Below are 15,750 nucleotides of genomic sequence, written 5' to 3'. Positions count from 1 at the left end.
CAAACACATTTAAAATTCATCGTATACATTTTTTTACAATCTTTTTAATACACATAGACATTGAAAATAGTGACGATAGTTTTTGATAAATCGCTTTTATTTCATCACATAATCAGTTTATAGTTTGTACGTCAACTTAACGCAATATTAAATCGAATGAATGAATACAATTGAATAAAAAATCGTTATTTTACAAGTATGAACATACAAATTTTTTTTCGAATAAAATTGGACGTCATTCCACGGCATTGACGTCACCGAGTAATCGGATCCGGGTTCGGCCTGTAGGCATTGACGGACTACAATTATAGCTGCACACTAGGCGAATGTCCATCGGACGTTAGACGCGTGGAAGTAGGAAGTCACCGAAACTTTGCCATTTGCGAGCTAAGTTCGTCGTACTTTTACTGCCAACCACTTCCTCACAACGTAATTCCAAAGAATTTCTACGAATATACAATCTATCGAAGAATTTCAAATTTGAATGCACCAAGTGGAAATGTTGGAAAAGTAAGCAACTCTAGAATAATTCTAGAAAAAAATCTAACCTTTTTAAGGTAGTGTTACTCGTTATTTTATTATTTTATATTAATAAAAATAAGTTAAGTTTAAAATTAAGTTAATGAAAATTAAATTGGAAAAAGTTATGTGAAATGGTTTAATGAATGTTAACTTACGTAAACATCGACTCTTTATACTCTTTTAATCGTGTTGAATCATATCTAGAGTGCTATGCATCGCCGTTTGCCGTTTAAGAAGCTGTAATAGCTTTCCTTATCTACCATAATCATGATACAAATAGCAAATTCCGAGATACTTTATGAAAATAACATATTATGCTCAAGGAGATATAAGATTGAATGCTATATTTTATCTAGATTTATTTTAGATCTAATTCATCTAGATGAGTTAATTTGTGTAAATAATATTATTTGTACATAATAAACAATTCATATTATACTTAAATAATAAAAATAATAATAGTTAACATCAAACAGAGTTTTCTTTCATTTAATTTTATATCATTATAACTAAGTAGTATTAAATATTTAATTTAAAAAATGTAATATTGATTTATAGGTACTATTCACTAATAATGATGTATGTTACAAACTTTCTTTTGAACATATTATCTTATTATTGATATATATTTACTATTCTCTAATAATGATGTATATCAAAACTTATATTTTATCTTTATTTTTATCTTATACATTATCACTTATTTATTTATTGTACTTATCTTGATGATTATTTTTCGTATTATCTTTATATTTTTATCCTAATAACAAAAAATAATCATCTAATCCCCACACGGTGGCTACTACCAACTACTTCATATACTGACCACCACACTAGCTTTGAGACAATTTTGTCACAATAATCCTCTTATCACTGACTGTGCACCATATAAATAATTAAAATATAAAAACAATTTTTTATGAATACAGCGCTTTTTAATACAAAATTAAGAAGAAAAAGGGTAATATATAGTTTGAAATTATTACATATTGTTAAGTTACAATATTACATACTGTTGTATCAGTTGTTAAGCAAACACAAGTGCAAGCATCGGGTAAATGTACAAATGTTTCCCCCTAAACATTAAAAAATGTTGTTATAAGAATAAGAACAAATTATTAGGACAATATTGACATTCAATATGAGACGATATATCATAATAATATAGTTTTAGAATCAAAATGACTTATGTCTATGATACATCATAGACATATTTTAATTATTCATTATCATAAATTTTGGTGACTTTTATATACCAGAATTATTTCATTAAAATCGTTAACTACAATAACTAAAAACAACTATAAACAAAATAATAAAATATATTTAAATGATACCCAATGGTTTTAATCGGTCGTATGTACGAAAACAAAAAAAAAATTTGCAGTCGGACATATAGTAAGTGAAATGACCAAAGACAATACCTAGTGAAGACTTATCCAACTAATTCAATGCAATTATATTTAAATGGATATTTTTGTATTTTTTTGTATTTTTTTTTTGAAGAAATTATTGATAATACAAGACAATCAGAATAATCAGATGTTCGAGCAAAAGGAAAGGGAATCCATCAGATGAAAACTTTTGAATTTATATTTGCCATGTTGATGTTAGATCCTATTCTTTCTTCAATATTAAAAACAAGTGTTTTTTACAGTCATCCGACATTCACTTATTAACTGCTGTAGAAATCATTGAGTTATTAAAAAAAATTCCTTGTTTCTATGAGAAATACTAAAGAAAATTTCACAGATATTTATCATAAAACCATTTAAATGTGTCAAAATTATGATATTGAAATTCCACAATTGAAAAAAAGAAAAGTGTCTATCAACATTGACTGTTCCGTGTTCGAGTAGCACACAATATTATAATGATGTTTCAAGTTATTACTATTTATTTTTATTATAGTTATGTATTATTATTACGTACCTATTTTAATACATTTAAATTATATTTATTTTTATATTTGCAAATTGAATTAAATAAATACTTTATAAAATTATTAATTAAATAATTAATTATACTAGTACTTAGTGGTCATTAGTTCAAGAATCATCTGGTTCTGACTTTTTTAAGAGGCAACCCTGAGGACTAAGTCTGGGCACGCCTATGCTCTTCTGGATCCATCCTTGAACGAAGTCATCTTTTAAATTTATGTTTATTCACTAATTAATTATCTACTAGAACTCGACACCAGGACAATATAATAATCTTTAAGAAGACACTACACTCGCATGTGTTGTCTACGTCTTACGAATGTACAGCCAGTTCTCTTTTTTATGCTGTGGAAATGTCGTATCTAAGTTATGACTGTAGCCTTCTCGGTTCTTTCCTGCTATTCTTGCTATGTCTTACATTTATAAGATGGAGACAACTTATGCCGGTGTAGCCATAGACATTTACCTATGTACCTACATGGGTGTAGAGTTCTCTTGATGATTCTTCACTTTTATTTTAAAATTTTATGAAAGGATTTGTAACTATTACTTATATAATACTTCATAAATATAATATTTTGGTGTGTTTATTTTTTTCAATAATTTATTAATATGATACCAATATAATATAATAGATATCAATTTTTGAAACATTGAATTCATTATTACGAGGAATAAATGGAATTACAATTATGATTTTGGAATGTACCTACTACTTATATAGATAAAGAATAAATAAAATAAATGTTGAGGGACATAAGAAAGCCCGTGTGTATATGTTTAACACTATTTATATATACCTAGGAATATGAGTATATTATTCATAAGCGTGCGCATGGAGTAGGCAGTCGAACACTCAGTTAATACATTTTTTTAGTGAGTTTTTTTAGAGAGAATACGTACGATTATCAAATAGATATTATGTGAAAAATTAATTTTAAGTATGTGTCACTAAATTAATAGTAATAAAGTTGAATTCAAAAAAATTAATTACTATTTATAAATAATAATTGTATCTTATATCCGTATGACCTATAACATGTACTTCTGTAAGTTAAACTGAAATAGTAAAAAGTATATCTAATTTATATGTGCTTACATGGCTACATGTATTGATTATTATAATTCTACGATCGGGGCTTGCCAAAACACGATGACAATACTATATTGCGTGTTTTATGTACTGTAGTGCGTTCAAAAATAAAAAATTCGTCTAGGGAAAGAATATTAGGTAGGTACCTAGTACACTGTGTGTGACATTAAATATTTATCTTAAGTCTAAAAAGTAAATTTAAGCTCCAAAAGAATATGAAAACAAACGTACGTAGACATCATATCTTTCGGTGAAATCTTTAACGAGTACACATGCAGTTAATCACAGCACACGTAAGAAAACTATATAGCGTATCTGAACTTAAAATATCGCGAGTTAAGGTATGAATAATTAATTTTTATTTATTTTACTACCGTACGGAAAGCAATATGCTTTTTGTTCATATCCGATTTACCATTGATTATAAATCAATTAATTATAATCAATAGATTTACTTATTGAAATTTTAGAATCATTAATCGACTCCGTTCTCTGCAACGATTTTGGCAATTGCCATAGATAATGGATACTATTATAAGTACGACAATATATGATGAATCCACAAGTATAATATTATAATAAGTACCTACATATTTTCATGTCAAAGTATAAAGAGGTTCCGTGTTTACAAATTGTTTATTGAAAATTGCAGATATGACAATAACCAAAATAGTTTATAATTTTAAATTTAAATAATACAAAATATTATTAAAATGTTTTTTTCAGTACCTACCTAGGTAATAAGTTTGACAATGTAACCTCACAAATCACAATAATGTTAATTTTTATGTTAATATAACCCGTTGAATGTTTAATTTTTATTTTACTTACCTATAATTAGATATTATGTCTCAATTTTATAACAAATGGGATTACTGCTAGGTATTTAGAGTTACAATAATTATAACATATTGTGTACTTGTGTAGGTATTCAATTAATAGATAATTACTTCAAATTTACCGTACCGCTTAAACCTCTAGTTTGTAAAATTACAAGTTAAACATTTTCTCAAAATATATTTTTGAGCTCTAAATCAATAATCATAATTTTGGTCGTGAAAATGCATACTAATTTCTTGCTAAATATTTGTGCAAAAAAAAAATTTGATTTCAGAATGGGCCAGGCAACGTTCGTATATGAAATGTTTTTTCAAAAATGTGTTCAATCTGCCGAATTTAAAAATGAGTACATAAATACTAATATTTTAATATTATAAAAACTAATTAATAACCCATGATATATACAGGTATACTATCCTTAGAAATAGATATTGATCCATCATCCGTTTCCTTCGTTTGCAAGGATCGTTCCTGGTGTACCTATAAAATTATTTATCATCGAATTCAAATGTAACACATCCAGTACGATATACTAAATAACAAAGTAGGTATATTTTAAACCTACTAAACAGCAGAAGTGAGTTATTTGTTTTCTTTAAATTGTATATGTTGACTAATAAAATAAAAAAAATTTTCACCAGTGTAGATATCAATTTGTTTATATTTTCATTAAAATTATACTTTTTAAGTAGGTATCTATACGGCTATACATTTGTCTAATATTTCTAAGAACAATCTATAACATTTTAGACCAGATCAATCGATTAGTTTTTGTATTTAAGCTACAAACATACATTTGGTTTTAAAATATAGTGTAGGTAATTAAATGTGACGATTTGGCGCATGTTTTTACCTCATCTGCCAGAGTAAGCAGTGGCATCCATTTATATACCTACAACAAAAAAGGTGTACTATACTACTATATAGTATAGGTACCGTTCTACTGTATGCACGTAGATATAATAGTTGTCGTCTTAATGGATATATTTTATTTAGATCCAATGATAGGTCATTGTATACAAAAAACGATTCTGAGCGGAGTTTTTTAATAAGTAAATACAACCTTATTTTATTATTTACAAAAACCATGTTTATAAAAATTATATGAATTACCTATATAATAATTAGCCAAAATTAAATGTGTTGATACTATAGGCATCTACTGAATATCAGAAATAAAAATGTTTAATAACAGGATTCAAATAAATACCTACTTTGAAAAACACATTTTGCAGTTTGCACATTGTTTAGTGCGGTTAGCCTCCTAGGTACACCGATTGGCAATTTCAATCCTTTAAAAACTGCTACCAAGAGGTATCGATAGCGACGAATCTGCATGGAATACACTATACAGCACATCTGTTAGGTAGGGTAACTACGGATTTCAGCCCAAACGCATGTCCAATATTCCAATATAACACCAGTAAAATCCATCCTCGCAACCCAATACTGTTCACTATGCTCATAGACTTATAGAAATTAATTCTATGACCTCAGATTCGTTTCCTTTATAAACAATGATTACATTTCCACTACCTAGTATTCTTCACCAATATAATATGTATTTTATTTTATAGTTCTCGGAATAATTTCACAATTTTCAACTCACTTCTCACATCTGTCTTCAAACATAGTTTTGCACACATATTACCTACATATTCACTCATATAAGTAGAAATTAGATTTGAGATATTTTTTTCATGGTAGTATGAAATTAATAAGTATTTTCGGCCATATTTCGGTTAAAGGTCTGCAAAAACATTTTAAAAACCAATACAAATTTTTATTAGACAATATATATGAATCTGAATAATGGCAAATATACACTTGAGGTAGGTCAACTTTATGACAGTATCCATTTTCCTCCAAAAATGAGATATGAGTACTTATTTTGTGTTCATTTTCCTCAAAATAACTTTGACCATTTTCCTCCATTATCAAGATAATAAATTATCATCCGAATAATTGAAATAGATACCTAACATTATTTTATAGCCTATAATATTGTTCTATGCACGTTTATGTAATAAGTAAATATCAATATGAAATAAATTAAAATTAAAAATCATTAGATAAAATATTAGTTTAGAACCTACTTATAGCACAGAATAATATAATAATGTACAATGTATATTTTAATCACAAAAATTCCTTGTAATAGATCACCTCTAGTCTCTAGGCCCACTGTTATTTACACATTATTTTTTTGCCACATAATTTTGTGTGTACCTATACAGCATAAACCATGTACAATCCAAATAAGATCCTGACAAAACAGTTGGATAATCGTAAAATGCTGAGGGTATTAATCATATATATTTTTTTTGTCTTTTGTAATGTTGTATCAAATAGCATGCATAAAAAAAAATTGTACTGTGAAAAAAATAATAACTGCCAAGTTGTGACTTGTGAGTTGTGGTCCATAATAAAGATGGGTGAAGCAGTTCCAGACAATATTTTTTTTCTGCATTATAGATAATATGTTAATTTTTTTGCTTTAAAAAATCCATTCATAATAATCAATTCCATAAATATAATAATAATAATGGAATAATAAAATAAACAACTAAAACGCAAAACAGTGTTTTATAAAATAAACGTTATTTATTCAATTTGTAATCTTTAATAATATTGGTTCAACAAAATAGAGATTAATACATCAAACACAATCATCAACCACTAATGACCAGTAATGGATATTGTAAAACAATGGTATCAATGTAAATTTGAACCCCATAAATTAACGCAATATCTATTAACCATAGTTTATATTGTAAAAATAATCTGTTGTAATAAACAAACATGTCCTATTCAGGATGCATTCACAATAAAACTACTTAGAAGATTTGATATCCGTTTCACATTCGACTTCTTTAGAATTTAAGATAACTTTCTGTCTGAAAAAAATACAATTTAAAATTACATATAAAAGTTTAACAGTGTCTTAACATTGAAAAATAATAATTAATATATAATAGGGCTTAGATTTTTATGTAATTACAAGTTTTTTATAACATATAATTAACCAACTTCTACAAATGTAAAATCTGTTTCTTATTTGTTTTTGAATGAAAAGAAATTTTTTACAAATTGAGATTACTTATATTTTACATATAATTAAATATTTTGTCATAAATACATGTTCTTACACATGAGTCATTGTCTTCTACGGTCATTACAAATTACATTTTTACATTTTCCTATATGCTAATTGTATAACTATACTAGAGTTAATAGTAGTTATAACTTATAGTGGCTATTAATGTATTTTATTCAAAGATAATATATCCGACACATTTTACACATGCATTTCATTGCATTGGTGAAACTATCAGAACTACGTTTTCTAAAGTGGACAAGTTGACCACTGAAGTAAAGAACATATTTTTGAGACCTCTCAGTTGCTTAAAAAAATTGAAAGAAATGTATCTAAATTTGTATCAAATTGCCAGTTGGGAGACATAATCAATGGCAGTAAAATATGATAAAAAAACTTCCAAAAATAAAAGGTCGTGTTCAATGGTAGATCCTAATTAAAAATAAAATAAAATATTAAAAAATATTTAAAAATGATTTAGTGTATGCATCTGCCAATTTTGTATTACCAGAAGATTAACTAAAACATAAAAAATGTAATTACTTCTAAGTTTCGGTCTCATAAGAGCTATAAAAATATGGAACGTACCAACCAAGTTGAAGAACAAGATAACATACTACTGTTAAGAAATAAAAATGAATTGCATTCAATAATAATCTAATTTTTTTTTTGTTTTGCAATATTCAGTACAAAGTTCTCGGTTAAAAAGAAAGTTTCTTTAATCAACTAATAATAACTCTATGACAACTTATTTTAGTCAGCTCGGCCAATCCAATGCATGAGTTCAAGATCAAATAAATACTATGTTAAGACTGTATTACAATTTTGTGGAATTTTTATAATAACACAAATTTACGTTTAGTGTCCATATTTGTAATTAACAATTAACATAACATTTAGATGACCTTGTATAAATCCATTATACAATCCATATGAATACAGACATATAGGTAAGTATTTAGTATATATAATATATTCTTGCTTTCGATAAATAAATAAATAATAACTAGAAAAAGAATAGTAAAACTAACAATTACATTGCTCAAATAATAAAAATACATTCTTCTTAGCTTTAAAAATAAAAATATTCAATAAGGATAAACATTTAAATTCTTACTTTGAATTTCCTTTAGTTCCTGGTCCCCAGTATGGTGCAGGATTTTGTTGATAACGAACTAATCCTTGCAATGATTTTGGCACCGTATTATATTTTTTATCAAATATTATTTCAGTCGTAGGTTGTTTAGACAAAATTGTTCTGGCAGCAACGGAGTCTTGTAATCGTTTTTCAGATACTGGATGAGTTTGAACCCAAGTTCTGATGACATCCCACACAACTGATTGAGGTGCATCAGTTTTAACACTATTTTGTGCACAATGGGATGAAGACACACGGTATCCAGCACCCACTAATGCAGAACTAAAAATATTAATTACCTTATTAATTATATATTATTGGAAAAAAATAAACTTATTTGTATTTACAAAAAGTATCTCAATGGCATTGCTTCACAATGAACAGTATTAGTAAGTGATGGAACTGTATAGTACAACGGAATATCCTGTAATTCTTCTTGCATCATACCCAACATTCCTCTCATTCGCCTAACAGTATTAAATTTTTTTTCAGCGTCTTCAGTTTTTATATAATTGCACAATTTCCCAAGAAATTCTGTGTTATACAAAGGACCTGTCCATATAGGTCCTCCTACCTAAACAAAATAATTATTGAATTCCAATACATAGTACTTAAATGAAAGATAAATATCAAATTGAATATTTGTATTAATATTTTTTTGTAAATGGTATTATATCGCTATAAATCACTTACTAAATGAGGAAATCCACAATGTTCACATTTTTTGTCAACTGGTGGACCAGACAAAAGAGTAAATTTCATATTCTTTGAATCTGACTTAGCAGAACCCAATGGCAATAAAGTTGTCATATTACACCCTCTACACTTATACACTGTTGACATTTTGCTATAAATTAGAAATTGTTATTTCAATTGAGTTATTAACACATCAATATCCTTAAATTTTCTCTTGATATTTGTTAAATAATTTGTAACTATGTAATATTTACATATTAGTATTTAAGTTATTTAACACAATTGTATGAATTATATTTACCTTGACATTGATTTACACATAAAAGGACTAGTACGTACAACTACAAATACCCTTATATAAAAATCAGCACTAATTGATAATAATGGCTCCATATAACGACCATATCGAGTACACACATTTGTAATTGTATGCAAAACAATTCTTAATGCCTGAAAATAAATATAAATAAAAACTCAATAAATAATTTTAAATAGCTATAGATATATTGATATACACCATTTCATGACAAGCTGGAGATCTTAACGAGATTGAACCATACTTGGCATAGCACGATTCTGGTGTATTACCAGCTAAGACAGCCATATCAGTGCAAGTGACTAACAACAATCCATTGTCAGCAAGGCTACACACAGCTGGATCTAATAAATTTGTTGGGCATCCATAAGGATCTAAATCAACAACATCAAATTTAGTTTCAGATTCAAATTGCCTTTTTCTCATAACATGTCTGTACAAAAAAAAATATATATATTACGCATCATGCATTTATCATATTTTATGTATTAAGATGTATAGATTCCTCATAAAACATGTGTTGACTCTGCCAACTGCGAGGCATTCTACAGGTGGTATCAAAAATTTATTTGGCACAATTTTCTTATAATAGAAATGAAAATTTTGTATGTTTAAGTTGCCTAAAATATACTGTTTTAATTGGCCAGTGTAGGCTGGGGGTGGGTTTGTTTGGATGGACTCAAGTAGTAGGTAATTTAATTAAATAGTGTAATTGTATTTCTATTTCAATTTTAATTTAGGTTGGACAAATATTTTTAAGTTTTTTTAAAATATTTTAGATTGATTTCAATTCCTGTTATTAAGTTTCAATAATATACATAATATAATATTGCATTATTATGTGATACAGTATTAAGTAGTATTATCTTAAATATTAACACAAAAAAACATTTTTTCAATAATACACATATTTAAAAAAACAATTGACACAAAAACATTATAGTAGAAAACGGAATAAAAATCAATTTCAGAAGTTTTTTCAAATTCATAATATTTTTATATCCACCCACAGCCCACAAGTAGATAAAATATATTATTATAATCCCCAATTTTCTATTGAGTAACTTATTTATTTATCTTGATATAAATATATTAGAACATTAATAGTTTGTGAAATAAAACTTACGCAGCGTCATAAAGAGTAGATGTAACTAAATTGTTAACATTGTTTTCTTCAATATTTTGATTCATTATTTGTACAGCTGTTTTTGATATATCATTAGCATATATTTGTTTAACTCCTGGAACTTCAAGAGCATATCTAATAGCTCGTAAACCAGTTGCTGCTAATGCTTCTAATATTTCTAAGCCCGACTGATAGAACAAAAATAAAATAATTTTCTAGATATTCAAATGTTTTGATTAGGTAAATTAATTGAATATCATTCATAAAAAATTAAACATAATACATCCAACCAACTTCAGCTTGTGTTCCAATTTCTAGTTTCACAGGTTCAACTTCTTGTGTTGTATTATTCACATCAGGGGATCTTTGTCTTTTTCTGGTTTTTAGTTTTTCACTGTGATGAATTTCGGAAAATACCGAAAGAACAGCAATACTGAAATGTACCAAATCATTATTATTAGAGTAAGCTATAAATAACATCTTTACAAAATGTATATTTTTAAATCCTCATTGTTTAGAGTTTATTAAATAAATAAAGGAAATTAAGGACACTTCTTAATTAACTAAAAACTTTATTATAGCTGCATTGTATTAAGTTAAATAATAAAAATGAACTATTTTTATTTGAAAATACATGTTTGGCTAGGTAAACTAACAAAAAATTTCAGAAAAGAATAAACATCAACTCATTTTTCAAGATATTTCAAATCTATTAGAGAGGTTTCATGATCGAATAATTCAACAATATTTAAATTTAAGTGGAGTATAATATTTTTTAAATATTAATGTTTAACACTAGGTATTGCATAATATAGGTAATATGTACAAATTTACCTTAAATCTCTATTGAACTCTTGCACAGGATTATAAAACACTTTGCTAGAGCTAGGGACTCGTATTTTTGCTTTTCCTTCACTTATTATGGTAAATTCGGATGAAGACTCCATGCCGAAAAGACAGCAACCTAAATAATAAATATTACAATTAGTATCAATATTCAATAACTCATGATTGACAAGACATGTACAAGCAATAGTATAAAGTGTTTATATAAAATTAATGAACTTATAATAAATCATAAATGATACCTATGTTAAATGTCAAATAATTGATGTATTAATAATATATTAATTATAGAAGTATCAATTTTGTCATTACTAGTGCTTAGAAATTTAGAAATTTTTAAGCTTTCGATTGCTTAAAACCTTAATTAGGTAATAATACTTTGAACTTTTTTAAGTATTAAATAATGATGAATAGTTATAATTTTTAGAGTACAATATTTTAAACTGTGCCTGTTTTTATAGTTTTGATAGGAATTAAAAAGTGGTGTATCAAATACTTCGAAATTTCGAATACTATCGATGTCAATTGAGGTTATGTCCACCGGTATGTTTTTATTTTTCTTATCTAAAATTATTTTTTTACTTACCTATCGGCTATCTGCTAGTATGGTGATTTAATATTTATTGGTAGTGTTAAATGTCTATATTCTACCATAGTATCTTATGTCATAGTAGTGTAGTACATCAATTTAGCAGTTATTTGTATGACATGTTACTTGTCGATTGTTAGTTATATCATGGTTATTTGGTGACTTTGGAATTCAATATTCAGCTTTAGATTTGGTGATATGCAAGTAAAATTTAGTGTTGTTCTATGATAATATTATGCCAAAGGATTGACATTTAACGGAACATCATAAAAATGGCACAGTTTTTATTTCGAGGACTCCGATTGTGCAACACCACTATTTTGAGCAAAACAGCAGCATGTTGTAAATGCGAGCGGAATACATTCAAACTGATCTCGTACGTACAACCGTCATTTGCATCATTGTTAAACAAGAAATTGTACAGTTCTCTAACTGAAAAAAAACCTGCCGAAACATCGGGAACGACACGTGCGCTCGATCCATTAGATATATTTGGCGAGGATAAAGATGAAAGACGTAAGGAAAAAGAAAAAGCGATAAAAAACTTAAAAATAGGATTCTTCTTCATAGGTGCGTCATTAATGATGGTTCTTGGCTCTGGTCTTTATGTTCTAATGGATGACAATTACTATAAAAAGAACGAAGATGAAAAAGAGGTGTATCCGGTACGTGTGTTTAATCGCGGAAGATTGGCAGTCAGAGAGTTTTTTGAATCAATGCGAGCACCTTCTTACGAAAAACTATTGCCTGATCCATTACCATATCCATACATTCAACCCCCATACACATTGATTATAGAAATGACAGATCTGCTCGTTCACCCAGAGTGGACATATTCAACCGGATGGAGATTTAAAAAGAGGCCAAATGTTGATCATTTCCTTGAGCAAGTATCTCAAAATTATGAAGTAGTTGTATTCACAGCTTCAAATGGATTTAATGTTTACCCAATTTTAGACAGTTTGGATAAAAATAATGTAATTATGTATAGACTTGTTAAGAATGCAACTGACTATATTGATGGACATCATGTGAAGAATATTGACCGTATTAACCGTGATTTATCTAAAGTTATTATGGTTGATTGGAATGTAGATTCGGTAAAATTACAAAGAGAAAATGCCTTAGTAATACCCAGATGGACAGGTGAAGATGGTGATCAACAATTGATTCAATTGGCCGAGTTTCTAAATGTAGTTTCAGCAAGTGAAGTGAATGATGTAAGAGAAGTACTTTCATATTATAAACAGTTTGACCACCCACTTGAAGTTTTTAAAGAAAACCAAAGAAAATTATTAGAAATGCAAGAAGAACAAAAACAAATATCTGGCACACTTCCAATAAATAAAGCGAGAGGCTCGTGGAAAGATAAATATCTATATGGAAAATAAATGTTAACTGTAATTACATATTTTTAACTTTGTTTTTTTTATACCAACAATAAAGTAGGTAGTAGATATTAATACTGCTCGACTATTATTTACTTTATTATTATTTTTTTTAATTCAAGAAGTCACCTGTTCATGCTTAGTAGTACAACTATTGAGAATACCTGAATAGTCTATTAGGAATATTTAGTCAATAAAATCATAAGTTGTAATGATATAAATAATTTTGTACTTTCTTAGAACATACCCTAAGTAACTTGTGTTGAATATAGATCTTACACTTGGTTAATAATTTCTTACAATTAATAAACAGTGGGACTACACAGTAATTTATTTTACATCAATAACATTCAATACATTGGTGGTATGCAGTTGAGTATTCACAACTCTACACAACAACGTAATATGAATGCCACAATTATGAGTGTTCAGGAAGTCTAGTTAAAATTGAATCAATTGTTATAGAAGATATTGATCAGTTACATTTTTTCATACCTATCAAAGTTATTGAAGAAATTGTAATTTTTAACAACATTTTAAAGACAACAATAATTATTACTAATGATATCTAGTCTTATATAGGTAAGCATAAAGTACATAACTATCTTCAAAAAATAATTTATCTATGTTTTGTGTAAGTAGAATGTTAAATGTTTAAAGACTACTCATAGCGTCATAGCCTATAACTATATTATAATGAAAATTATTGTTGCCTACTGAAAATTGTGTTAACATATATATTTTATATTTATACATGTACAAACTACAAAGAGTTTACTGCATTTAAGTATATTGAAGGCTTTTTTGAACTTGGCTGAAAAGCAACAAAATAAAAGGGAAGAAATTGATAGAGAAAATTTAAGCATAATATTACTACGTCATCAGCCATACGTACACTTCACTATGAATACATAATACTTTAACATTATACCACAGATTATACTGTTGAAAGTCATGAAGAATTACACAAACTCTTTACTTTACTATCAAAACTTTAAAAAATATTTAAAATGTAAATATGTATCAATGTTAATTGTTAATTAAGGTGGTAACACATGGTTAGCAAATACATAGGTACCTAAAAAATTGTACTTATTTGTTATTTAATAATTTTTTTTAAATAGGTAGATACAAGGCTTTATTATTAACTTACGTGTATTATAGTATAATATTGGAAATTGTTTTATTAGAATTTGAATTTGCTTAAATTTCATGATTTAAATAAAAATGTTAGTCCTCGAACAAGTAAAATTAATATTTTTAAATTCTAAATTCAATAAACGTTAAAAATTAAAAATATTATACTATAGTTAAATGTTAAATGCATAAGATAAGTAAATAAAATGTCCATGATCCATCAATTAAATTATCTAAATTTGTTATTATAACAGTTTTTGCATTAAAAATTGAAGAAATGGTTAAATAAATTAAAAAATTATTATTATTAAGTTAAGCTGTAAGTTTTTTTTATACATAAATCTAAAAAAAATATTTATTCATATTATGCAATATACATTCTGTAAAATCAGTTATGAATATTGTAAAAAATAATAACGTATTCTTAAATTTATTTTTCATGAATATAATTAAAACATTTTAGAGTTTGAGCCTTTAATATTTATGATTAAACAATTAAACCACTAAAAAATTAAATTTTCAAACAAAAAATCAACGTTGTACAGCACCGCCGCGGTGGTGAAGTCACGGACAAAGATATCTTAGTCTGTGGCCTGTGGGTGAAGTGGAGCTGGTATGGAACCACTATTCCAAAAATGATAAACTGATAACGGCAAGTATTGACCAAGCGACGTAGAGAAGTTAGATATCTTCTGTAGATCATAGACCGTGGTGTGGACCTACAACTGGACCTTACAATAATAATACACTTGAGACTTTTATGGGGGCGAAAATGTTCAAAAGACTAATAAAGAAGGATCTAAATTACGGGTTAATATAATAATATTAATGTGACACTCACATTTGTAAGTCATAACACTTAAACGACTGAATAAAACTTCCAATTTAATTTCTACAAAATTAAAATATCTTAATAATAATAATAATAGTTATCAATCTACCTTTGTAGTATTAAACTACATGTATCATAAAATCATATCATTCATGATTCAAAATTGGGCGGTTCATTCAATGAATAAATT

The 15,750-nt window shown here is 27.0% G+C and overlaps 2 protein-coding genes across 6 annotated transcripts; one reads left to right on the top strand and one right to left on the bottom strand.

Annotated features, from left to right (window-relative positions):
* Positions 1-6,979: 6,979 nt before the first annotated feature.
* Positions 6,980-14,786, bottom strand: LOC111029691 (probable tRNA (guanine(26)-N(2))-dimethyltransferase). 5 transcript variants are annotated; one of them, XM_022308834.1, is made up of 10 exons: positions 14,745-14,786; positions 11,603-11,732; positions 11,063-11,201; positions 10,769-10,983; positions 9,844-10,075; positions 9,628-9,776; positions 9,324-9,477; positions 8,978-9,204; positions 8,610-8,912; positions 6,980-7,292 (listed from the first exon to the last, which is right to left on the bottom strand). In XM_022308834.1, the coding sequence occupies exons 2-10, from the start codon at positions 11,713-11,715 to the stop codon at positions 7,229-7,231; spliced, it is 1,596 nt and encodes a 531-aa protein (XP_022164526.1). In that variant the 5' UTR covers positions 11,716-11,732; positions 14,745-14,786; the 3' UTR covers positions 6,980-7,228. The 5 variants fall into 5 exon arrangements, with proteins under 5 accessions (XP_022164526.1, XP_022164519.1, XP_022164502.1 ...); XM_022308827.1 differs by lacking the exon at positions 14,745-14,786 and adding an exon at positions 12,201-12,307 and having other exon boundaries at positions 7,147-7,292; XM_022308810.1 differs by lacking the exon at positions 14,745-14,786 and adding an exon at positions 11,857-12,066 and having other exon boundaries at positions 7,147-7,292.
* LOC111029717 (mitochondrial import inner membrane translocase subunit TIM50-C-like) lies at positions 12,296-13,812 on the top strand. The gene has a single exon (XM_022308853.1). It carries the CDS (start codon positions 12,476-12,478, stop codon positions 13,592-13,594), a length of 1,119 nt encoding a protein of 372 aa, XP_022164545.1. The 5' UTR covers positions 12,296-12,475; the 3' UTR covers positions 13,595-13,812.
* Positions 14,787-15,750: the final 964 nt, after the last annotated feature.

The sequence above is a fragment of the Myzus persicae genome, unplaced genomic scaffold (assembly GCF_001856785.1).
Source record: "Myzus persicae strain clone G006 unplaced genomic scaffold, MPER_G0061.0, whole genome shotgun sequence".
Taxonomy (NCBI): domain Eukaryota; kingdom Metazoa; phylum Arthropoda; class Insecta; order Hemiptera; family Aphididae; genus Myzus; species Myzus persicae.
This window is presented reverse-complemented; position numbering and strand designations above follow the sequence as displayed.

Excerpts from the sequence above, each read along its gene's own strand:
- LOC111029691 (XM_022308834.1), bottom strand. The coding sequence starts at position 11,715 with ATGGAGTCTTCATCCGAATTTACCATAATAAGTGAAGGAAAAGCAAAA. Across the intron at positions 11,202-11,602 it reads GAGTTCAATAGAGATTTAAG|TATTGCTGTTCTTTCGGTAT; the intron begins GTAAATTTGTAC and ends GGTACATTTCAG. Across the intron at positions 9,777-9,843 it reads CTCCAGCTTGTCATGAAATG|GCATTAAGAATTGTTTTGCA; the intron begins GTGTATATCAAT and ends ATTTATTTTCAG.
- LOC111029717 (XM_022308853.1), top strand. The coding sequence starts at position 12,476 with ATGGCACAGTTTTTATTTCGAGGACTCCGATTGTGCAACACCACTATT.